The sequence below is a fragment of the Delphinus delphis genome, chromosome 17, assembly GCF_949987515.2.
Source record: "Delphinus delphis chromosome 17, mDelDel1.2, whole genome shotgun sequence".
Classification (NCBI taxonomy): domain Eukaryota; kingdom Metazoa; phylum Chordata; class Mammalia; order Artiodactyla; family Delphinidae; genus Delphinus; species Delphinus delphis.
The window spans coordinates 35,347,438-35,371,346 of record NC_082699.1 but is presented as its reverse complement, the minus strand read 5'-3'; the positions used below and the strand labels follow the sequence as shown (position 1 = coordinate 35,371,346).

At 35.1% G+C, this 23,909-nt stretch overlaps 2 protein-coding genes across 3 annotated transcripts in view; one reads left to right on the top strand and one right to left on the bottom strand.

Annotated features, from left to right (window-relative positions):
• C17H8orf88 (chromosome 17 C8orf88 homolog) overlaps window positions 1-7,857 on the top strand; it is a 40,251-nt gene extending 32,394 nt beyond the window's left edge. Inside the window, exons 5-6 of the mRNA XM_069541565.1 lie at window positions 5,470-5,576; window positions 7,737-7,857. Of these exons, the coding sequence (XP_069397666.1) occupies window positions 5,470-5,576; window positions 7,737-7,760 (131 nt within the window). The 3' untranslated portion in view covers window positions 7,761-7,857. The remainder of the gene's footprint in view (window positions 1-5,469; window positions 5,577-7,736) is intronic.
• Window positions 7,858-10,959: 3,102 nt separating this feature from the next.
• Window positions 10,960-23,909, bottom strand: part of NECAB1 (N-terminal EF-hand calcium binding protein 1) — a 279,183-nt gene continuing 266,233 nt past the window's right edge. For both annotated transcript variants that reach the window (XM_059994879.1, XM_059994880.1), the window contains 4 exons: window positions 22,422-22,534; window positions 16,249-16,326; window positions 14,862-14,953; window positions 10,960-11,098 (listed from right to left, as the gene is read on the bottom strand). In XM_059994879.1, coding sequence (XP_059850862.1) covers window positions 11,073-11,098; window positions 14,862-14,953; window positions 16,249-16,326; window positions 22,422-22,534 — 309 coding nt within the window. In that variant the 3' untranslated portion in view covers window positions 10,960-11,072. The remainder of the gene's footprint in view (window positions 11,099-14,861; window positions 14,954-16,248; window positions 16,327-22,421; window positions 22,535-23,909) is intronic.

Genomic DNA, 23,909 nt, shown 5'->3' with positions numbered 1-23,909 from the left:
TTATCGTAATGCCCTCAAGGTCCATCCATGTGTTGCAAGTGGCAAGATTTCCTTTTTTTTATGCCTGAATAATATTCTAGTGTGTGTGTGTGTGTGTGTGTGTGTGTGTGTGTGTGTGTGTATGTATATACCACATTTGCTTTATCCGTTCATCCATCAGTGAACACTTAGATTGTTTTCATGTCTTGGCTATTGTAGATGTCCTGCAATCAACATGGGGGTGCATATATGTTTTTGAATTAGTATTTTTGTTTTCTTTAGAAATGCCCAGAAGTGAAATTGTTGGATCATGTGGTAGTTCTGTTTTTGATTTTGAGGAACCTTCATACTGTTTTCCTTAATGGTTGCACAAATTTACATTTCCACCAACAGTGCACATGTTCCCTTTACTTCACATCCTCGCCAACACTTGTTATTTCTTGTTTTTTTGATGACAGCCTTCCTAACATGTGATAGCTCATTGTGGTTTTGATTTGCATTTCCCTGATGATTAGTGATATTGAGCATCCTTTCTTGTATATGTTGGCCATCTGTATGTCTTCTTTGGAAAAATGTCTGTGCAAATCCTCTGCCCATTTTTAAATCAGGTTGTTTGGGGTTTTTTGCTATTGAATTGTATGAGTTCTTTATATATTTTGGATATTAGCCCCTTATCAGATATATGATTTGCAAATATTTTCTCCTATTCAGTAGGCTGCCTTTTCATTTTGTTGATGTTTTCCTTTACTATACAGAAGATTTTTAGTTTGATGTAGTTCCACTGATTTATTTTTACTTTTTGTTGCTTTTGCTTTTGGTGTCAAATCCAAAAAATCATTGCCAAGACCAGTGTTATGGAGCTTACTGCTTATATTTTCTTCCAGGAGTTTTATGGTTTGAGGTCGTACATTCAGGCATTTAATCTATTTTGAGTTAATTTTTGTGTATAGTGTAAAGTAAAGGGTCCAGTTTCGTTCTTTTGCATGTAGCTGTTTAGTTTTCCCAATACCATTTATTGAAAAGACTGTCCATTTCCCATTGTATAGTTTTGGTTCCTTTGTTGTATATTAATTGACCATATATTAGAGGGTTTATTTCTGGGCTCACTATTCTGTTCCGTTTATCTATACATCTGTTTTTAGGCCAATACCGTACTGTTTTGATTACTATAGCTTTGTAATATAGTTTGAAATCAGGGAGTGTGTTACCTCCATCTTTGTTGTCCTTTCTCAAGATTGCTTTGGCTATTTCGGTTCTTTTGTGATTCCATACAAATTTTAGGAATTTTAGGAATTTTTGTTCAATTTCTGTGAAAAATGCCATTGGAATTTTGATAGGGATTGCATTGAATCTGTAGATTGCTTTGGGTAATATGGACATTTTAATGATATTAATTCTTGTGATCCATGAGCACAGAATATCTTTCCATTTATTTGTGTCATCTTCATTTTCTTTAATTAATGTCTTAAAGCATACAGGTCTTTCCCTCCTTGATTAAATTTATCCCTAGTTTTTTTTATTCTTTGTTGCAATTGCAATTGGGATTGTTTTCTTAGTTTCTTTTTCTGATAGTTTATTTGTGTATAGAAACACAACAAATTTTTGAATATTGATTTTGTGTCCTGCAACTTTACTCAATTCACTTATTAGTTCTAACAGTTTTTGGTAGAGACTTCAGCGTTTTCTTTATGTCACTTGCAGATAGTGACAGTTTTACTTCTTCCTTTCCAATTTGAATACCTTTTTCTTTTTTTGGCTAAATTGCTCTGGCTAGGAGTTCTAATACTATATTGAATAAAAGAGGTAAGAGTGGCCATCCTTGTCTTGTTCCTACTCTTAGAAGTAAAGCTTTCAGCTTTTCACCATTGAGTATGTTAGCTGTGGGCTTGTCATATATGGCCTTTATTAGGTTGAGGTATATTCCCTTTATATCTGCTTTGTTGAGAGTATTAAGCATAAACGGATGTTGAATTTTGTCCAATGCTTTTTCTGTATTTATTGAGATATCATATGATTTTTGTCCTTCATTTTGTGATGTGGTATATCACATTGATTGATTTGTGGATATTGAATCATCCTTACATCCCTGGAATAAATCCCACTTGATCATGCTGTATGATCCTTTTAATGTATTGTTGAATTTGGTTTGCTAATATTTTGTTGAGGATTTTTGCATCTATGTTCATCAGGAATATTGGCCTGTAATTTTCTTTTCTCATGGCATCGTTTTCTGGTTTTTGCATCAGGGTGATGCTGGCCTCATAAATTGAATTTGGGAGTGTTTCTTGGAAGAGTTTGAGGATTGGTATTGATTTTCCTTTGAATGGTTGGTAGAATTCACCAGTGAAGCCATATGGTCCTGGACTTCTGTTTGTCGGGAGGTTTTTGATTCTGATTCAATTTCATATTTTCTATTTCTTCATGATTCAGTCTTGGTAGGTTGTATGTTTCTAGGAATTTATCAGTTTCTTAGAGGTTGTCAAATTTGTTGCGTATAACTGTTCATAATATAATCTTATCCTTTGTATCTCTGTGGTATCAATTGTAATGTCTCCCCTTTCATTTCTGATTTTATTTATTTGAGTCCTCTTTTTTCCAAGCCTCTTAAATTTATTGAAACTTATTTTATAGCCAACATATAGTCTGTCTTGGTTACTGTACCATATCTCTGTGAATATAATTTGTATTTTGCAGTTGTTGATGTAACTTTTATAATTGTCAGTTAAATCAAGGTGGTCCATAGTATTGTTAAGATCTGTGTCTTTTCTGGGTTTTCTTTTGTCTAGTTCTATCAGTTGCTGAGGGAAGGGTTTTTACATTACCTAATATTTTTGTGGAATTGTGTGTTGTCCCCTTTATTTCTGTCAATTTTTGCTTCATGCATTTTGAAACTCTGTCCTTAGGCACAACACATTGATAATTGTTATCTCTTTATCTAATGTTAAGAGCCACTCTAGCCTTCCTGTTCTTAGTCTTTGTGTGGTATATCTTTTTATATCCATTTACTTTCAACCTATCTGTGTCTTTATGTTTAATATGTATTTCTTGCAGGCAGCATGTAACAGTGTCTCTTTTTATTTGTTGTGTCAATTTATGGCCTTTAATTGCAGTGTTTATCTTAGGAGTGAGTATACTATGGCCCTCAGGCCAAATGCCCAATTTGGAAATTAAATTTTATTGGAATACAGCCACATGCTTTATTTAGTTATTATCTGTGTTTACTTTTCTGCTACAAGACAGAGTTGAGTAGTTGTGACAGAGATTATATGTCCCAAACTCCTCAAGTATTTACTTTCTGGTCATTTACAGAAAAATTTTGCTGACCCTGGTTTAGACCATTAAGATTTAATGTGATATGGTTGAATTTAGGCATATAATTTTATTATTTGTTTTCTGTTTGTCCTCATTTTTGTTTGTTTTTGTTTCCCCCTGTTCTTTGGATTTTGTTAAGTTTAATTTTTGGCATTTAATTATATCTATTGTATTTTTAGCTGTATTTCTTTGTGTTTTTAAGTGGTTGATCTAGGGATTATAATATCTAACTTTCTCAGTGTACTTGTTAATATTGTACTTCATGCAAAACAGTGATGGCAAAACTTTGCAACCATATGTAGTTTCCTTTCCTTTATTCCCCTGCATTGATCTTTTTGCTATAGCTGTATGCATTATATCTCCATACCTTGGAAATCTCACCAGGCAGTGTCAGAAGTTTTGCTTTTCAACAATCATACATATTTTCATAAAACTTAGATAAGGGGGGAAAAAGGAGTCTGTTATATTTATTCAGCTATTTGCCATCTCTCTTTTGTTCTCCTTTAAATCTTAAGATGAAAGACTCTGTCTGGTATCATTTCCCTTCAACCTGGAGGACTTCCTTTAGTGTTTCTTATAGATCAGGTCGGCTGATGACAAATTCTTTTAGTTTTCTTTCATCTGAAAATGTTTTTTACTTCATATGCATTCCTGAAGGATTTTTTTCACTGGCTATGTATAAGGGAAAAACTACACTCCTCCTGTGTTTTCCTCTACTCTCAATACTCTATTATACTCACAACACTTCTGACACTAGATGTGAGGTTTTTCCACATATCAAGCAATTCATTGCGAAACCAGCTTGGTGTCCTATAATTCAAGTTAATTCTGATATAAACTGGAATTAATGTAGATGCCACAGGGTAATGGCCTGGTCACATAAGACTACCCTCCACTTCCGATGACAGTTACAAGTAAAGGTTCCCAAGACCCCCTTCTTGGATTCTGTCATTTTCTAGGACAGCTTACAGAACTTAGGGAAACCACTTTCTTACATTTACCAGTTTATTACATAATTAAGGGTATGATAAAGAATATAGATGAATAGTCAAATGAAGATATACATAGGGCAGGGTTTTGTAGGGTCGCAAGTGCAAGAGCTTCTGTGGAGTTGAGTTACACCACTCTCTGGTACATGGATGTATTCACCCACCCAGAATCTCTCCAAACCCTTTACTTTTTTGATTTTTATGGAGTCTTCAACACGTAGGCACCATCGATCCTTAACTCAATTTCCAGCCCCTCTCCCCTTCTCAGAGGATGTAGGGGTGGGGCTGAAAGTTCCAAGCTTCTAATCATGGCTTGGTCTTTCTGGTGATCAGCCCCCAGCCAGGAGCCCACCAAGAGTCACCTCATTAGAACAGAAGACCAAATCACCCAGAAAATTTTAAGAGATTTAGCAGCTCTGTGTCAGGAACTAGTGTCAAGGAACAAATATTAGAACAAAAGACGCCCCTAGTGCTCTTATCACTTAGGAAATTACAAGGGAAAGGATGTTTGTGCCAGGAACAGGGACAGAAACCCATATATATATTTTTTCTATTATTTCACAATATGGGAACCTAGGTTGTCAGTCCTTTTCTGTTGGAAATTTAAAGATTATAGCTCCACTATTTCTGGCCCAGCAAATGGTCTCATATAGACCAAGATGGTGATAGTCTCTGATGAGAAATCTGCAAATATTTGAATCATTGCTCCCCTTGAAGATAGGGACCCTATTTTGGACCTTTTTCACCATTATCTACAATAAATGTTTCTTGAATTTATTGGATTGTATTAAATTTTTAGTAAGTTAATATAAAGACTAGACAGGCTTATTAGGGTTCCATTTCCATAGGCTTATTAGGATCTGAATTGCCCAATAGGTGTTATACCTGTTATATTTTATAAAAGAAGATTTCTTTACTAGATATGAATAAACCAGATAAAAGAAGCAATGCATTACCAAGTTTCTGAAATGTTTCCTTGGTTAATTGGCTTTGTTTCTATGTAAAAGGAAAATTGGAGGCAGTAGATGTTTGTCCGAGCTTTTTCCCCACTTCTCTTTTACATAAAAACTACTTACCATTTTATAAAATAATGGACAGTTAAGGAACATCCAGAAAGAAATGAGCCAAAAAGTGTTCTGGGAGAGTTCTGTGCTTTATAACATTACATTTGATGTTTTGATATCTACAGAGAGAATCAAATACAGCAGAGATTTTCTGTTGAAGCTCTCAAGTGTTTCCATCTGCAGAAAAAAACCAGACTTTCTGCCTGATCATCCCATTGTACTTCAAAAACCAGTAAGTAGTTTTCTAATTTTGTATTGTTTTAATCCTAAATATTTATCTTTTAAAGATTTTTGTATTGTTTTAATTCTAAAATATGTGTCTTTTAAACCTTTTTAATGTTCTCATTGTGAAATATAATTCAGAAAAGTACATAAATCTAAATGTATAGTATAACCAATTACTGCAAGTAATTACCACTCTGTCAAAAATAGAATGGAATTGTCATATTTTAGGAAATATTTTTGTTTTTCAATTAAGTTTTATAACTCACCTGAAATTGATTTTACTATATGGTGTGAGGTAGGGGTGAAGTTTTATTTTTTTCTGCATGGATATCCAGTCATCCTAGCAATATTTAGCAAAAGGATAGTCCTCTGCCACCTTTGTGGCAATATATTTACATGTGGTCTGTTTCTGGGCGCTCTGTTCTGTTCAGTTACTCCTTTTATACAGTAAAACAACACAACTATTCTTCGACACATCTTTGCTGTTTCTTAGCCCTTTATATTTCTGTGTCACCTCATCAAATTCTATCAAAGTAAATACACACAGTAAATACATACATGTATCTTTCAGGATATTGATTGGAAAGGACATGGGTTTCATGTCAGGCTTGGGTTCAAGTTGTAGCTCCACCCGTGTACTGGTATATTGTTCAAACTTAGGCAAGTCACTTAACGTTCTTGAGCCTCAGTTTTGCAATTGTGATAAGGGGATGATTTCTAATTGTTAGAATTAAATGAAATGTATGAAATTGCTTTTAGCATGGTACTTATCTCTCATTATGTACTCAGTAGGTGTTGATTTTCATCTTTTATGGTCTTTACTTCCATTTTGACTGGAATTTGAATTTCTTTTATTTATAGTTTTCATAAACACCATTTTATACAGGTAAAGGTGTATAAAAGGTATACAGGCATACCTCAGAGATGTTGCAAATTTGGTTCCAAACAAATATTGCAATAAAGGGAGTCACACAAATGTTTTGGTTTCCCAGTGCATATAAAAGTTATGTTTACACTATACTGCTCTTAGTTGTGCAATAGCATTATGTCTGGAAAAAAAAAAAAACTATTTACGTATCTTAATTAAAAAACAATTTAGTTATTTATTGCTAAAAAATGCTAACCAACATCTGAGCCTTCAGCAAGTTGTAATCTTTTCACTATGTAACATTGAAGATAACTGTTCACAGATCACTATAACAAATATAATGATAATAATGAAAATGTTTGAAATATTGGGAGAATTACCAAAATATAACACAGAGACTCAAAGTGAGCAGATGGTGTTGGAAAAATGGTACCCACAGGCTTGTTTGATGCAAGGTTGCCACAACCCTTCAATTTGTAAAAAACACAGTATCTACAAAGAGCAGTAAAGTGAGGAATGCCTGTAGTATTCTACTGAGATGAGTTCAGAATATAGGTATGCTAAGAATGGGTCAAATGTGAGATATAAAATACCTCCTGTGTTCTCCATTTGGGGGATTTCTTACCCTTTGGAATCCATAGCTTTTTTTTCATAATTACAATTTTTTGTATTTTAGTTTATTCATAGTGTATCAATGGCTCTTAATTTAAACTCACTACCTTGCAGACATCCAGCCAATTCTTTTTAAAATTAAAGCATAAATTTAGAAGTTTTTTTCATAATACCTTGCTCACAGGAATATTTAATGAGGTAAAGCATCCTTGATGTTATTTGAATTTTTCTACCTGTTCAGAGATCTTAAGGGCATATAATCCTTGGTCTATAAGAATAAATCTAAACTTCAGTGCTATATAAAATATAGTCGCTTTCTCATTTGAAGGCTTTCCACTTCTAACAACATTTTATTTTGTCAATAGAAGTTTGACCTACGCATTATTTTGAGTTTACTTTTGTTTTATGCATTAATAATATTTTCTAAAAATTAGGTACCACAAAAACAGAACAACGGGTTTTGAATACAATCTAATATATTTAAATATAATATATGTATTATATAAGTTTTACTAAACACAGAAGAACTACTTTATTTGACAAATTCCAGTTACTTAATAGTTTCTATAGTAACATGCATTTAGATCTGCAAACAATAGGTCACAACATTTGGTTTGATAAACTAATTAGTAAAAGGTACATTCATTCAATCTAATTGATAAGTTAACTTTTTCTTCTCTATTACAGGAAAACAACCAAAGCTTTAAGTAGCATTTTGAGAATGTATGTATTTCAAGATAAAGAATTACTAATTTTATATTTTGGACACCTGCAAATGAAGTGGATCTAGTAACAATAACTGTAACAGACTGTAACAATTCAATTTATTTTTAATTTTGATGGTTGGATATTTGGTTTCTCCTAAAATGAGAAAGAGATACTTTAAACAATAAAGAATTTTCTAATCAGTTTCAGCTTTGCAGGCAGTTTCTTGCATAAATTGGGAAGTAACACTGGAAAGTAGGAATTTGGTTAGTGAAATGGGAAGACTGTATTTATAATTTGCATGCTACTTGCAATTTTTGTTTTTCATCACTTGTAATAATGGAATGAAAATGTAAGCTGTAAGGATTCTCAGATATAAAGTATATGCTATGATGTATATATGATACATAATTTCTTGTTGCTTTTAAAGTTGCTTTTGTTTTGTTTCCCACTGATTTCATACCAGCACTTGAAAGGATCATTACAATCTCTCTAGAGGTTTAGAATGATTCAGGATGTTCAATGAATAGTTCTCAGTGATAGGAGGGATAATATTTTAAGAAGTATTTCTTTTCAAATATATGATTGTTCTGTAGGTTTGTGATAATAACAATATTGTCTAATATTCTTTTATTTCCAAAAGAGGAATAATTGAGGCATTTGCAAATAATTGAGGTGCATTAAGTTTCAGTGCTGTAATTTCTTATAACAAGTGTATGGATGAAGAATTTGGAGGTTTAAACTTTTAGCTCCTAGAAATTCTATACACTAAATCTCCTGCAATTTGTCACTCTTGTTAAAAAGAAAAGTTTGTTCCAGCACAGTGTCACAAAGAATTGCTCATATAAAGGTAAGTGTAAACTCTCCCTAGTTCTATCCTCAGATTCTTTCAGATCCCTGGGTCTATTGGCAAGGCATTCAAGGACATCATTTGGCAGAAAGTTTGTCTTAAACTGAATTCTGAACTCCTAAAACAAGTACCTTTTTCTTCACTGGTCTTTAGACTTGTTACCCAGATTCAAACTTTAGTCCATGGCAGATTTCCCAACTTGGTCTTTAGTATACTACTTTTAATTGCTTTGTTCACCAGAAAAAGATTGCTTTTCAAGTAGGAAAAAAAAAACAACCTTCACTAGCCATAAATTTATTGGTTACTTAAAAATGAGTTTACACCTACGGCCCAGTTTTTTACACTCATTTTTGCCCTACTATTTCCCTTTATATTATAGCTTCTAGTATTTATATGTGTATGATTACACACACATACACAAAAATACATGTAATTTATATAAGAGCTGGGGTCATCTCAATAAAAAAATAATTTAAAAAGAGCTGGGGTCAGAATTACCATATAATTAAATTGGTTTGCTTTATTATTTGCCTATTATCCAAGTCTGTTGACTTTAGTTAAAAAAAATATGATCGAACCTATTCCAATTTGGAATCCAAAGAGCCCTTCCATTTAGCACTGTTACTGAGGGCAGACCCCATTTAAAGTCATACTACCATCCTAACTTTGGAAAGTGCCTAGTATCCAAAAGACTTGATGTACTTTCTGAATCTGATACAGAAATGGACTGGCCAGAACAATATATTGATTAGCTATAATTTCTATTTTTGAAATCATTTATAACCAGCGTTTTCAAGAAGAGTTTGTATAGTAGAAGTCCCCGAGGTTTCAAAGTCTTTTGATCCTTTCTTACTGTATATAATCAGAGTGAGACTGCAAAGACTGTTTTATTATCTATTTGCCTTTGTACATATGTATAGCTTATTTGAATAATCATTGTACATCTCCATTCATGTTGTTCTTTGCTTTGTATATAAATTAAAAGAGTTGAGCCAGGTGTTGTTTCATAGTGTTTATCATCTTTAGAAATGACCACACACACACAGACACACACACACACACAAACATATACACACACGTGTGTATGTCAATATTTACTACCTATTTCTAGTAGAAGCTATTAAAAATTCTTTAATTTTATTTAGACTAAATGAGGACTGAGAGTACACAAAGGTGTTGGTAAAAGTTAGTTTGAGAAAATATGTTAGGTTAACTTTTATATTTAAAAAACAAAATTTTAGTTCAACCTTCCTTTTTGTCTGAGTTAAAAAAAAAAAGAAAAGGAAAAATTCACCTTATGTTTGTTTCCTGGAAGACCTGTGTTTTCAGAGGAATTTGGCCTAGAGAATAAACAAATTTCTATATGCATTGCATTTTCATTAGCAGCATTTATCAGAATAAAAGAGATTTTATTAAAAATATTTAATTTATGAGCTTGTACAGCAGAATATATAAGGTACATAGTTTTAGTTTTTCTAGTGAAACTGGGATTGTAGTCATTCTAGTGTTGAAACTGAAAAATAGATGTTTTTTGTCCAGTACATATTTTATTATTTCCCTAAAGTTTATACTTGTTTTATAATTCTTTGTTCACTTAGGTTAAAATTTTGGTTTTAAAATATTTTGAAATCATTATTTAAATGCAAATGTCTATTTTTCATAAGTAAAGTTAGACCTCTGGATCATGTGCCAAAAATTTTGAACCACATTTTCTTAACAAATGATATAATGGTGTTACATTACTAAATGGTACCCTGTCACAGAACTGCTCACTTATGAAAAACCAGTTTATAACTTGACAGATGGATAGAGATTCTATTGGTTATAATGAAGATTGGTTTATGCTCATGTATTAATGTTTTTTTAAGCTTAAACAACAGGGATGCACTGCATCCCTGCTCTCTCTCTCTGCATATAAGGATACCAGTCATATTGGATCATGTATTAGCTTTTTAAGTAACATAAAGTGAATAGTTATAGGATCCTGAGTTGGGAATGGAGTAGGTATTACTGAAGAATACATTTCACTCATGGTAAAGCAGATACTTAAAAAATCACAAAACACTGATTTAACCTTTATAGTTTATGACAGATCTACAGAAGCTGTTCTATGAAGTAATAGTCTAAAAGCTCTCACTTTAAATGTTTTTTTCTCTATCATAACAATTGTTACTTTATATGTATACTTTTCATATATTATGATTTTGAGACTAAAGGGTTTTAGGTTTATTGTATGTAGCAATACAGCAGCAAATATTGAGGATAATAGTGAACTTTGAAAGTTGAGCTAAAATTTACATGAAAGATAAAATGATAGAAGACATTTAAGAAGAGTGCACATCTTAGGGTAAATATATTTAAACAAAAGTAGAGAGTAGATTAATAAGTACAGAGAATTTTCTAATTCACATTTCAGATAAGAACAGTTGTTTTTTACTTGGAACCATAAAGAAAATGTTAAGGAACAGCTAGTTGTTCAGGATCCACCATGAAGCTGAAAAGAGAAAAAGAGTTTTTTTAAATAATGAAAATAACTGCTAGGGCTAAGTTAGTTCAAGGTGCAAGTCATTCTTAAAGAGACTATTTTCCCTCATCTTTAGTCTGTATAATTACTTATCTTTCAAGTTACTGTTTCCTGACTTGATTGAACTTTCCTGTGCACTTGTTAGTTGTACCATAGCTTTTGGCACTTGGTTGCAGTTTAACTAAAAAGTTTTTGTTATATATGAATAGAGATTGTCTTGGCAATGAGATTATAAACACCCTGAAGATAAAATCATGTTGTTGTTGTTTTAATCTTCCCAGTTCAGAAAGTTTGGGTATAAGTAAGTGGATGTGTTTTAAATAATATTTTTTTAGTATATCTGTATTGTAAAATTAGGAATATTTTCCCCAGTAAATGTAAGTATCCCAAAGACAAACCTATGTCAAAGAAGTAAGATTGGTGGAATGAGGTGAGAAACAGACAAATGTGAAGGATTAAAATTTGTTTTCAAAGCTGTTTAAATAATACACTGACTGGCAATAGGATCTTACTTTCTTATGTATCCTTTTTTCCCATAACCATAAGGCTTTCTCCTTTGCCAAGGGATATTCTGCTCCACAGACCAATTCTCATACTCTTTTTGTCTGGGTGTTTTATGATAGCTTATCAGCATAGGCTCCATATTCCAGTATGCCTCATTTAAGTGATTTTTATATTTGAGAGTTCATAGGAATATATTTTGGTTTATATTTTTGTATCTAGTGAAGACTGGTTTATTTGCTTTATTTATTTAAATAAATTGTTTTATTTATTTTTATTTTTGGTTGAGTTGGGTCTTTGTTGCTGCTCACGGGCTTTCTCTAGTTGCGGCAAGTGGAGTCTACTCTTCATTGCGGTGCTCGGGCTTCCCACTGAGGTGACTTCTCTAATTGCGGATGGAGCATGGGCACTAGGCGTATGGGCTTCTGTAGGTGTGGCACGCGGCTCAGTAGTTGTGGCTCACAGGCTCTAGAGCGCAGGCTCAGTAGTTGTGGTGCACGGGCTTAGCTGTTCTGTGGCATGTGGGCTCTTCCCGGACCAGGGCTTGAACCCATGTCCCCTGCATTGGCAGGCAGATTCTTAACCACTGCGCTACCAGGGAAGTCCCTGCTTTATTTCTTAAGATGTATCTTAAGTAAACCACTTAGAAATCTTAATTAAAAAGCAGTATTGGGTTTCCCTGGTGGTGCAGTGGTTGAGAGTCTGCCTGCCGATGCAGGGGACACAGGTTCGTGCCCCGGTCCGGGAAGATCCCACATGCCGCGGAGCGGCTGGGCCTGTGAGCCATGGCTGCTGAGCCTGCGCTCCGCAACGGGAGAGGCCACAGCAGTGAGAGGCCCGTGTACCACAAAAAAAAAAAAAAAAAAAAAAAAGTCTTATTAGAAATTGTTATTTGTGAATTAGTAATACAAACCCACTCATTGTGTGTTTCTAACTGTAATAACTTTCAGATTTTTATTTTAGGTCAAAATATATGCAGCATTTCAAAACTACATAAACAAAATGCACAAAACTAGTTGTTACAAATATAAGTCATATGGACATTAAAATCATAAATAATATTTATAAGCTAATTTCAGCTTTTTGTCCAGGGAGATATATCTGCTGTTTGTTCCCAAGGGAAGTCAGCTGTTAACAGTGATAGAACTTTCAGTTTAGAATAGAGTAGGATGACCCAATAGATGTTAAAAATCTTGTTTGAAGTAGGTTTTTAAAATTGTGTTAGAATCAAGCCTAACTTTTTTTTCTATCAAATTCCAGTGGTTGTAGAAATTAGATGTGATGTGAAAATCACACACACATGAAAAATAGGGTAGCAATTAAAAGGCATTAAATTGTATTCACTCTGAATTCTGAGAACAGGAATTGATCCAGTTTTATCTGTACTCAGTTTTTCTCTCTAAATTAGGAAATGCTCTGAGAGAGAAAGAGTAATAGAATGCATGTACCAATGATACTAATAGTGCATAAACCTGCCCTTAAGATCTAGAGTAAATATAAAAAATCAGGCTGAGACTGTCAGAGTCAGCCAACTTGAAAGCATTCACACCTGATCTCCCCATCTCCTCACCTAGCTTCAATTCCAGAATTGACTTCTTCATTTTCCATTTATTGCCAATCCATCAAAATCTACCCTAATTTTAAAATTCCTACCATTTTATTAAAACTTCTCTTGTCAAATCCAATTTTCAGTCCCATTCTCTTCAGTCATGCTCTCCTACATAGGCCCCCTGAGGAGCACTGTACTTTGCATGTTACTCCTCTTTTGGTTTCCTTGATACTCTGTAACTGTGACTCTCCTATCTCTGGTTCCCCTCAGTCTCCTTAATGAGAGGAGGCTTTTCTCTCCCAACCTTTTAAATAAAGGCAGTTCCTCAGGCTTCTGTTAGATATTTTCTTCTTACCTACACACTTTCTCACCAACGCCCGGCTTCAACCATCATCTTGCTATGGTTAACTCCTGAAAATTCTATCTGCAAGGGAACTCTATGGATATCGTCTTGGTTCAGATGATTTTTTTTCCTGGTCTAGATTATTGCCCTGCCTGACCAATTTCTCTCCTCTCATGACATTCACCTTTCTCCCTCCTGCCACAGTTACTACTGATTAGAGCATTCACTAGCCCTCTCAAAAACCTTTAATGGCTCCATAATACTGTAAGAAGAAAGTTAAAATTCCTTATTATATTTTCAACTCCCATTTCCTACTCTCTCCTCTCTTTGCACATGTACCATATACAAGCCTTATGCTTTAATCATATCTTTGCACCAATTAACACAGCACATTTAACATTTCTTGCATTTGTTCATGTCTACAATTTACCTCTAAGTACCCTTCTTCTCCATCTTTATTTGTCCAAATCTAATTTTTTAAAGTCCAGCTCAAGGATCATCTCCTCATTAAAAACTGTTAAAGAGGCAATCCACTCCTCTAAATTCACATAGCACATTATGACTCTAATAGGTAACTATTATGTATGTCCTGAGCTTGTTATTTTTCTGCAAACATTTGTCTTTCCTACTGGACAGAAAGCATTTTATAGGTAGGGACTGTATTTTTACTTTGTACCCTCTATAGCTCCCAACACAATGCTTGTTCATAACTGGAGCTCAATCAGTGCTAGTAAACAGGCTAGGAACCCCAGTATCCCCAGTGCTTAGCACTTATTAACATTCAGTAAAAGTATGTTTAATTGGTAATTGAATGGATGGGTAGATGAACAAATAATTTTTGTTCTCAATTATCTTAAATAAGGTTTGGCTAGGCCAGACTTCTCAGGCAAGTTCATTTCAAATTTCTCTTTCCCTTCTCCTTTTTCTCCAATTACAAAAAATATTTTAACAATTATTATAATAAAGATATTTCTAACATAATTCTAATCTCCAATCTATGGTCACCTATTTCAAATTTATTCAATACACTATAATATAGTAAAGAATTTGAATAATTTTTTGAAATGTCATGATTTGTACTTCAAATTGTTAAAAGGTGACCAGCAAATGACTAATATTAGGTTTAATACAGCCAGGAATACAAATAGGGTCAACTAAGGACTAAAGGCAATAGAAAAAATATATAGATCTCTTATTTCCTACCCCCACTCTCCAATTTTAAGATAGATAAAAAAATAGAGTACAGTTGATGAAGGGGAAAGGGCTAGAACATACTGTCTTTTAAACAGAGAAAGGCAATACAAAAGCACATAGAAGAATTGTGAACCCAGGATAATTACCAGGAACTAGCATAGTAGATGTGAGTTCTGGAGTTTCCAAGAAATCCACATTACTTCTTTGGAAGGTCTTGCTATAATTCATCTGACGGTGGCTGTATAAATAATTATAGGTTATGGCTGTGCAATTTATTACAATCTTCCTGAGTAGAATGTAGCACAGTTCAAATTCACTCAAGGTGGCAAGGTTTCGGATGATTTAGATTAAGTGCCTGAATACGGACTTCTTTTCTTGGTTATATACCCTTAAAAAAAGACTAAGGAGTAATTTAACAAGTATCACCAGAATTTTTTTTTAAAACAGGAGAGCACTAATTCTCTAGAGAAGATAAAACAAAAGGAGATAACTGTAATTGCAGCAAGAAGTTTAAACAGAAGGAAGACTATCTTGGGCATCAGGATGTTTAAAAAATAGGATAGCTAAGAAGAAGGACTATAGATTTTCCATCTCTAGAGGATAAAAAGAAAGAAAAATCATCTAAAAGTATAGGCCTGGAACTACAGAGTTGAATAAGTTGCCTTTAAAGCTCCCTTTTGTGCCTGAAATTCTGTTGATGTCATTATGCATTATAGCACAGTGTTTAAAATAGCCACAAAAATAAAAATTTTAGGTGAAATATGTATCAAATAAATTTCCAGGTATTTGTTTCATTACCATCATTTAACACCCCAAAATATGGACTTATTGGAGAGCTATATTCTCTGTGCCACTTAAAGCCAACTAGAACTATTTATATAATCTCAGAATAGCAAAATTTCCTTCATCTCATTTTTCTAATTATATATTTGTTACTTATTAATAATTATTTTAATTTCAAAGAACTTGATTTATCTTTTAACTTTATCGAGGAATAGTTAACAAATATAATTATATACAAAACTGAATGATTACAAGAGAAGTTGACTTGCTTTTAATCTTTTCCAAACAATGTCTTAAATTTCCCTTTTATTTGCAGTAAGTAAAGACATTTCAAAAAGCTGTTAAGCTATGATGATCTTAACCATTATATATAGCTATATTGCAAAATAAGAACCACAGAGCTTAAGAAAAATTAGGAAGTAAAATTATTTTCATCTTTTTCTGCATCCTTTGTCTCCCACCCCTGCACACCTTAGACACCCATGACCCACATCTAAATCTGTTTACCTGAAAGCATCAGTAAAATGGTAATTCTTAAAGTGTGATCATAATCAAAAGTTTTTGTGCTTCAAAAGGAAAGTGATTTCAAATCCATAAAAAGAGTGAGATTTAGGAAAATGAGCAAATAAGACAGGTTTTAAGGTGAGGTAAAGGGAATGGAGTTTTTTCTACAGGTTCTAAAATTATATCATGTATATTGCCACCTCCCTGGCAAAAAAATAAAAAAAATAAGGCCTGCTCATAACTTACCTATTCCACACACTACTGTTCTCCCAGAACTCGTAAATCGTGTAGTGAGATTCATTTGAAAGCTTCTGTATAGAAATACTGAAATGGAAAAGGAAAGGTGTAATTAGCCACAGGAAATTAAATACAAGAAATAAACTAATATTTCTAATCACCTCTAATCTTATCCATTTGTATAAGAAACACCTATGGTTCCTGCATGAAAATTGAAGTTTTGTCAATAATTGATTAACATGTCTGTTTGTTTAATATACGTTTTTAGTTTTCATGAATACTGTCTCAGTATATTTCAGAAATCACAAATATAACTTTGTAAAATTTCCTTCATATATCTATTCAAAAAGATTTTGTGAGTTCTGTTTTGCCAGGGTTCAGAAGAATGTGAGTGCATGCCACCTTCCTTGCCCTCAGCTGTTGCTCTTTGGATCAGTCCAATCAGCCTCCAAAGCTCTTGCCCTTACCTCTATCTCTGGATTGACAGTTTTTGTTTGGGGTCCTGCTGTAAGCTAAGTCACCTGGACCACACTGCTACACAACTAACTCCAACTTTGCCAGTGCCCAGTGTTGGTCCTCCTCCTTTCTCTTTTACACACTCACACCTCTCAACTTTCTCGCTGTCCAGATCAAGTTTGAGTCCATATTCTGGCCATAATTGTAGTTTTTTTTGTAATTGCTTTTCCAATTTAGGGAAGACAAATTTGTTCCTTCCAGCCTTCTGGACTAGCCTGAGAGTGGCTAATAGCCTATATAATATGTTTTGGAGTAGTGAAGAGAGAGGAGGTGGGTGAAAAGACAACTTGAGGTGAAGACTGGATTTAATCCGGTAGCAATGAGGAGACACAAAAGGGTTTAAAGCAGGGAGAGTCTCATTGTTGAAGCTGGGTTTTAAAAGATCCTTCTGATGGCCGTGTGAGGTAGCCTATGGAGAACAGTTCAAAGCAGGAAGAAAAGTTAGAGAGGTAGTGAAACTAGCTTAGGTGAGAGATGATGAAGATCCAAATTAAGGTAGAAAGAAAGGGAGAGGGGATAGATTCATAAATTTAAGGGAGAGTAGGATACAAATATAAAGATTCCTTTAAAAAATTAATTCCACAAGTCCAGCTTGTTCAGCCTAACGTTTCACAGTATATTCAGATTATAAATCAAAATCAGAGGTTAGAAAAACAATAAGGATTTAAAAAAACAAATCAGATGGGGTGCTTTTTTTTTTTTTTTTTTTTTTTTGGTGGTACGCGGGCCTCTCACTGTTTTGGCCTCTCCCGTTGCGGAGCACACACTCCGGACGCTCACGCTCAGCGGCCATGGCTCACGGGCCCAGCCACTCTGCGGCATGTGGGATCTTCCCGGACCGGGGCACGAACCCGTGTGCCCTGCATTGGCAGGCGGACTCTCAACCACTGCATCACCAGGGAAGCCCGGTGTGGTGCTTTTTTAAATGGAAGTATAGTTGATTTACATTATATTTCAGGTATACAGCATAATGATTCAGTAGTTTTGCAGATTATACTCCATTAAATGTTATTACAAGTTAATGGTTATAATTCCCTGTGGTATACAATACATCCTTGTTGCTTATCTATTTTATACATAGTAGTTTGTATAAACTACTCTTTTTTAAATTTTTTAAAATAATTTTTATTGGCGTATAGTTGATTTACAATGTTGTGTTAGTTTTGGGTTTACAGCAAAGTGAATCAGTTATACATAGACATATATCCACTCTTATGATTCTTTTCCCATATAGGTCATTTCAGAGTATTGAGTAGACTTCCCTGTGCTACACAGTAGATCCTTATTATCTATTTTATATATAGTAGTGTGTATATCTCAATCCCAATAAATTGAGAGATTGGGAAAAATTGGGAGAATAGAATATTGATTTAAGAGCAAACATACGGTAAAATAGCCAAGCTCAGTGTAAATTTAGGATTTACCTAAGTGTGGCCAGCAGATGGTGGTAACTACACAGAAATTGTAATACTTATTTGGCTTGTAGTTTGGTGTTTTTCACAGAGCTATTGATCAAGCTTGCTTCAGTTAAGATATGATGTAGCAAGTATTGTTCTTAGTTCAATTTCAGATTTTCTCGGGAAAGGTTTATAACATAATCAAAGGAATTGAACAGAAAGTGAAACTGGAGATTTTCTAACCCCAGGAGTTTATAGATGGGCTTTTGGGGGGGTTCCTTGAAATCCCAGAAATGAGCTGAAAATTACTGTGCATATCTACTTTTTCCTGGGAAGAGAATCCATAGTTCTCATCATAGTCTAAAAGGATCTGTAATCCCCAAATGTAATCTGACAATGTAATGGTCAAATTTCAATCCATGGCTATGAACTGCCTCCTACAAACTAATTCATTTGTATTACTTATTACATATAAAAATCACTTATCCTGCTATCTGAACCTGCCATTTTCCAGACTAGCCACAAGAAATTCACGAAATTTTAGCCTGATGCTCAAGTTTTGAAGGACTGAAGAAGATAACACAGTGTGATAAGGTAGTGGTTTGAAGTATAGCCATACAGGCTTACCTTCATCCACCATGTATTAGAGCTTTGTCACCTTGGGCCCATTACTTAACCTGTTTCCTCACCTGTTAAGTGGTGGTAATAATAGTACTGAGTACTAAATAAAGCATTATATGTAGAATGTTTTGCCCAGTAATTGGTATATTGTATGTGTGTATATGTGTGTGTGTGTGTGTGTTAGCTGTTAGCTCAATAGTGAAAAACAAAGTAGCACTTTACTTAGGTGAGTGAAAGCTAAGCCTTAATGGTATCAAAGTTGAGAAACATGACAGAATTAAAAGGAACAGAAGAGAAACTGAGGGAAAAAGACAAATCTTTGAAAACAATGAGGAGCAGCAAGCCAATAATAATGATGATAACAATTATTACATTATTATACATACTAATAACAATGGCGATGGTTGCTAACATGTATTGCTCTGTTCCAGGCCCTGGTTTAAGCATTTCCCATGGATTAAGTCATTTTACCTTCACAGTCACTCTGGGAATCATATGGTAGATACTGTCTGTTGCCTCCCCAACTGTTATTCCCCTCTGTCTAACCGAACCCTGCCATTGTTCATTTTGCAATATATCCAATGTACCAATCAGTGCTGGGCTGAGACAGTCATCACAATCTCCTTTCTGCTAAATATTTGTTTTCTAACCTCCGCTGTAACCAGGAATAGCCATGTGACTTGAGTTGGGCCGATGAGATGCCAAGGGAAGTATGCTGAGAAGCAAGGACTTCTGGGAAACTTTCTGTCCTTAGGTTCAGACATGAGAGGATGGCTTGTTGGTGTTGCTCCTTTCTCCTTCTTCCTGACTGTAGGCCATCTGGTCAAGAGCCAGATGGAAGAGTTGAAAGACCAGTTCAGATTGTGTCTCAAAGGACTATGGGTGAAAATGCTAATCAAAATTGTTCTACAGACTGGGTGCTTTCAATTAAGGGCAAAACTGACCAATACACAGCAATGACATTTAAGGACATTGATATTTGAGACTGTACAATACAGATAACAATACATATGCAGTGATGACACTGAGACAGCAAGAAAAGGTTAATGATAAAATTTTTAGAAACTTCAGTCAGCAATATCTCTGTTAAAAGGGCTTAGGGCTTGAATGATTAGCTTTCAATTATTTGCAAACTTAAAATTACATGATGTAACTCTGAGCTTTTGCTTTGTGACTGTACTAACTTAAACACCCTCAGTCTTCCTCCTCAATGTATTCATACTTCCTGTGGCACTTAAAAACTCACTGGCTAAAGCAAGAGTTCTTTGGCTAAGCTGTCTCTGGATAAGGTCACTTAGAGCTTCAGCCCTGAGCTCCAGGACACTTTGAACATTCCAGGAGCTGGAAAATGTCAGTGAAATGGGGAAAAATGATGTAGCTCAGGAACGGTTGGGGTTAAACATCTTACCTAAGGTAGCTTGGCTCATCAGGAACAGGACACACTTCATCTTGGCTTCCTCTGTTCCCCAGGTGGCCTACCTTAACTCACAGAGCCTAATCACTGGAGTAAGGGGCACACAGGAGGGATAGTTCCTACAATTCTCCACCACACTACGGCCACCCATTTATTTTGTCTATATAAAAATGCTGATAAATTAATGGTTCAATGTGCCACAGGGTACCATGAGTTCTTAAGGATGTTTCTTTGGCCATAGTACAACTCCCAGGGTTGATTCTTACAATGCAGTTCCACATTCATCTTCCCTACATCCTTGACATGGAGTTCAGAATACATACAAATTCTAGAATTTGGTAGCTGAGAGTGACTTCACAAATCATTTTATTCTACTTAACAGCTGTGAAATTAAGGCCAAGAACATGGCTTTAATTGTTCATGAATGAGTATCCTATTTTCCCAACTGGTTTCCTAGATCCTTGGAAGCAGAAACTATTCTCAACTTTCCAAAGTCATGCATGGTTTTGAGAATACACTGTGTGCATCATATATATTCAGTTGGTACCTCCCCGTGCCAAACACAGGGATTAAATAAGCCTTCATGATTACAAAATATGCAAAAAGAGTAATCAAAAAATGTGTGTGTGTGTGTGTGTGTGTGTGTGTTATACATGGGTCACACAATTGCTCTGCTTGGGTTTTTCAGTAATTTTTTTTTTAACATCTTCGTTGGAGTAAAATTGCTTTACAATGTTGTGTTAGTTGCTGCTATATAACAAAGTGAATCAGCTATATGTATACATAATACCCCCATATCCCCTCCCTCTTGCATCTCCCTCCCACCCTCCCTATCCCATCCCTCTGGTGGTCACAAGCACCGAGCTGATCTCCCTGTGCTATGAGGCTGCATCCCACTAGCTATCTATTTTACATTTGGTAGTGTATATATGTCAATGCTACTCTCTCACTTCATCCCAACTTCCCCTTCCCCTTCCCTGTGTCAAGTCTATTCTCTACGTCTGCATCTTTATTCCTGTCCTGCCCCTACGTTCTTCAGAACCTTTTTTTTTTTTTTAGATTCCATATATATGTGTTAGCATACGGTATTTGTTTTTCTCTTTCCCAAACCCACAAAGTTAATACAACCCATGTTTAATTCCAGAGCCAGACTTCTTAGCTGCAGAAGTATTCTGCCAGAGTGTGAATAAAATATAACTAGTAATTACTGGGAGGAACACCAAAGAGACATAAAGTATGTGTTTCTATGTGCACATACATGCATGCATACGTGTGCTAAAAAGCTTTCCCAATGTTCTAAGAGTATTGTGAAATACAATTTAAACAAGCTCCTAAGGTAGGGGTGGATTTGGTTGTGGCAGTTTTCCAGGAGCAGGTGAGTTTGATCTTTGGCATAAGGTAGAGCATGGTCTGGCAGAGACCTGAAGCTGGGTGCACACTTCTGGGAAGGAGAGTGGCCAGATCAAAGGCACAGTGGTAAGACAATAGATTATGCTGGAAAGGCAATATGCAGCTGGGCACTGTTGAGGCATAGTGTTCAGGTGAGGGAGAACAAATGGTAGCAGTGCTATGCATCTCTGGGGTCTGTTGGTAGTATAATTGTAGGGTCAGGATAAACTTCTGGCATTTGATAAGCTACTCACTAGATAGTTATTGCAGGTTTCTGAATAAGAGAATTCTATGATAATTGTTTCCGGGAAATTATAATTGTAGTAGTTGTTTCTCGGACTACTTGGAGTAGAGAAACTGAAGATGAGGTATAGGTAGTATATTTTAGTAGCCTGAGATAACAGAAGCCTGAGCTGGAGTGGCCATGGAAATAACTTTTTTTTTTTTTTAAATGACAAAGTCCTGCCATCAAGACTTCAGAGATGGTGCAATTTCATAATGAATGGCTGAAATGGTGGTTATTAGGCCATAGGGCGCACTCTCAAGGTAGCAATCAGAGCTAGATGCACTAGAGTTGAGGCCTCATATACCAGAGATGATTTAAATCAGAGTGTGAGTCTGCCTGGATGCAAAAGGAGGAATTTCAGTCTATTTGACTTCCCTTGGTGCTCCTAATGCTCAAATCCACACAGAGTCCAAGGATAAAAGAGAAAACAGCCTGTTTAACTCTGCAAAATGTATCACCCCGAGGGCTAGAATGACCAGCATAACTTTAGATGAAGATTCTCAAATACCAGTCCTCCAGACCCCACCTTCATCTAAGACACATGCACAGGAGCACTTACCGCAAGCAACCACTTTGGGAGGAAGCGCTCTCCACATAGTGTTTCAGAGCGAGCTGGAATTCTTCCAAGTCCTCTTCTCTCACAGACATCTGACGCTGCACAAGCATGATGTGCTGCAGAGGAAGGGGCAAGTGTTACTTTGTTGACTATCATGGAGCCTCCCTAAGCCAACCCCCTACTGCTCATCCCATCCCTCCTCACAAAACAAACAATTTTTCATCTAAAAATGACTAAAAAGCCCATGACTAGTCCAAGTAATAACACTGTATAAAAGCTGTAGTATAGGCAGGATATTTTCTTGCCTCTAGTAACAGGCACTAAAAAAGGTGTCCTTCATGATGACATATTTCCCTTTTAAAAGCAGTGGTTCTCCATCAGAATCACTGGGGAGGTTTTAAAATTACATTTATATCAGAATCTCTGGAGTGAGGTTCACGCACTGGTATTCATAAAAACCCCTCCAAATGACTTTAATGTGCAGCCAGGGTTGGAATCACTGACCTAAAGTCACTTACCAAATTTTAAAGAGAAGTTTTATTGTACACAGTGCACAGCTCCAGCTTCTCCTTGGCTATTTTGTGATATTAGACATATTATGAATTTCATTACAAACAACCAAATTTCAAAAAATATGTGTTCACTGACGCATTTCCAAAGCTACATAAACCATCACAGGGTTCTCAAACAATTAACCACCTATAATAGGCCCCACTCAAATCTCATGGCATTAGATGAAGCCTGTGTTTAATGGATCATGCTGGGTTGGATGACAACTGATTCTTGTAACAAATCCTATTACCCTTATAGCACCTGTAGTTTGAATACTTTCCTAAAGCTATGCCTATGGGCTTCTCATGGTATTTTGATCTCAAGATTAGTCCTTTCCTCATCAATTGTTGGTAGTGAATCATAAAAGTGCAAAAAAAACAAGGATTGGAGGTGAATTATAAAAGTGCAAAGCAACAACAATAATGTGAGAAAGATTTAGAATATGAGGAAACTAACTTGCATGATCTTACCCAGCTATGTAGAAGTAGAGCTAGAATTAAGCCCCTGGTTTGCTATCTCCAATTCCAATGAGCTTCTCTCTTAATGTTAACAGCTACCATTGGATGAACACTAATTATATTGTAGGTATTATGTTAGGCACGTTTTATATTGAACAAATGTTCCTACTTTGTGTTCCTACAGGGAATTAGTAAATGCTGGATTCTAGTATACAGTGATGGATTAAGATAGAATTCTTGTCTTCATAGGTTTTAGCAAAGAAATAAACAAGTCTTGAACACTGTGTCTAAGAAGTAATTTTAGGTATGGCCCATGAAACTTATTGTATGTAAATTGATCAGAATTCTACTAAAATTTTGACCAACTGTATTGCCAAATAAATTTTGATCCTTGTGTTAAAATCCTTTGACTATTTAAGGCTTAAAATAATATTTGGGCCCCCAAACTCATATGAGCTGGAAGCACGCTGTGAATACTGCA